This window comes from Chaetura pelagica, unplaced genomic scaffold (genome assembly GCF_000747805.2).
Source record: "Chaetura pelagica isolate M959 unplaced genomic scaffold, ChaPel_1.0 scaffold70, whole genome shotgun sequence".
Lineage (NCBI taxonomy): Eukaryota > Metazoa > Chordata > Aves > Apodiformes > Apodidae > Chaetura > Chaetura pelagica.
In genome coordinates, this window is record NW_009952265.1 from 4142630 (window position 1) to 4144381 (window position 1752).

The following is a 1752-nucleotide window of genomic DNA, read 5'->3' on the forward strand; positions in this document are numbered from 1 at the left end:
CTGCTGAACTCTGCTGTGTCTGGGGTGTTTTCTAGGCACCCATCATCAACTGCAAATGTATGTTAGAGCTTAGTAGATTTGAAACATACAATAAGTGCCACATTTATCTGTAAACTTCTTAACTGCAATTATGCAACTAAAAAACCCCAAAAAATAACATTTAAAGAACTGGATGAATCAGGGGTTATTTGGTTGTTGTTTTGAAAATAGTTTTTCAGGATGTATTTAAATTAAAAAAAAACGAAACGAAACACAACTGAATGAAACAAAACCATTTTTTTTCCCATGTTCTCCTCCTCCTTTTTGCTTTTCTTTTAAGTTAGTGATTTAGCTTAATATTACATAGAACTACATGTTATTCTGATTCAGAAGGGATCCTCTTTCCCATATGAATCTGTAGAAATTGTATAGGCAATTCTTTTGAAGCTCATGGTAAAATGATGCTGTGAGCAGACAGAATTTCCTGCACTGAGTAGTTCTTCATGGAACTCCATTTGTCATTTGCTATTTTGTTCAAAATGGCTGAAAAAACATTTATGCAGAATAAGTTAAACACACTGTGACAGAAGTTTTATGCTGAAGACATTTCTGCAGATTGGTAATTAAACTGAAGTGTCCATAAGCCTCCTTTAATCACAACTAATGATTTTGCAGACAATGGCACATCAAGGATAACACCCTTTTAAAAATCAGCTTATGGACTTTTTACTTTAATAAGTCATATTTAGATTAAACGAAGATTCAGCAGCTTGAGTCCAGAGTAGCCCTTTGGAGACAGGCTGCTCCTGGAACTCTGCTTTGTCAGCACAGGGAGCCTGCAGTCCAAGTTCCTCCCAGACATACCCAAGGAGATCCCACCACCTGGGGCATGCTGCTGCACATCCAAACAGCCACATCTGCCAGAACACAGGCACTCCAGAGGACACACCTGCAGGCTTTCTCTTCTGTCCGAAATTGTATAGGCAATTCTTTTGAAGCTCATGGTAAAATGATGCTGTGAGCAGACAGAATTTCCTGCACTGAGTAGTTCTTCATGGAACTCCATTTGTCATTTGCTATTTTGTTCAAAATGGCTGAAAAAACATTTATGCAGAATAAGTTAAACACACTGTGACAGAAGTTTTATGCTGAAGACATTTCTGCAGATTGGTAATTAAACTGAAGTGTCCATAAGCCTCCTTTAATCACAACTAATGATTTTGCAGACAATGGCACATCAAGGATAACACCCTTTTAAAAATCAGCTTATGGACTTTTTACTTTAATAAGTCATATTTAGATTAAACGAAGATTCAGCAGCTTGAGTCCAGAGTAGCCCTTTGGAGACAGGCTGCTCCTGGAACTCTGCTTTGTCAGCACAGGGAGCCTGCAGTCCAAGTTCCTCCCAGACATACCCAAGGAGATCCCACCACCTGGGGCATGCTGCTGCACATCCAAACAGCCACATCTGCCAGAACACAGGCACTCCAGAGGACACACCTGCAGGCTTTCTCTTCTGTCCCTGTGTGATTGATCATCACATAAAAAGATTTGCAGCTGGATTAGCTTTTTCCCTTAGATGTGGAAAACAGTGAAGACTTGACTTTAAAATGTGTTGATTCAATGACCTGAGGAGGTTATTCTAAGACAGATCCTACTTTCTCTCTTCCCTCTTTAGAATAGGGAATAAACAAAGTTACCAATAGGAAACAGGGCATACTAGCTAAGTAACTCAGAAACCATTCAATTCTTAAGAATTATTTTGGTTTCAGC

The 1752-nt window shown here is 39.1% G+C and overlaps 1 protein-coding gene across 1 annotated transcript in view; it reads right to left on the reverse strand.

Moving 5' to 3' along the window:
• Positions 1-1752, reverse strand: part of SCG5 (secretogranin V (7B2 protein)) — a 29235-nt gene that overhangs the window by 10076 nt on the left and 17407 nt on the right. Inside the window, exon 4 of the mRNA XM_010007699.1 lies at positions 1-49. This exon is cut by the window's left edge and continues 61 nt beyond it. Within this exon, the coding sequence (XP_010006001.1) occupies positions 1-49 (49 nt within the window). The remainder of the gene's footprint in view (positions 50-1752) is intronic.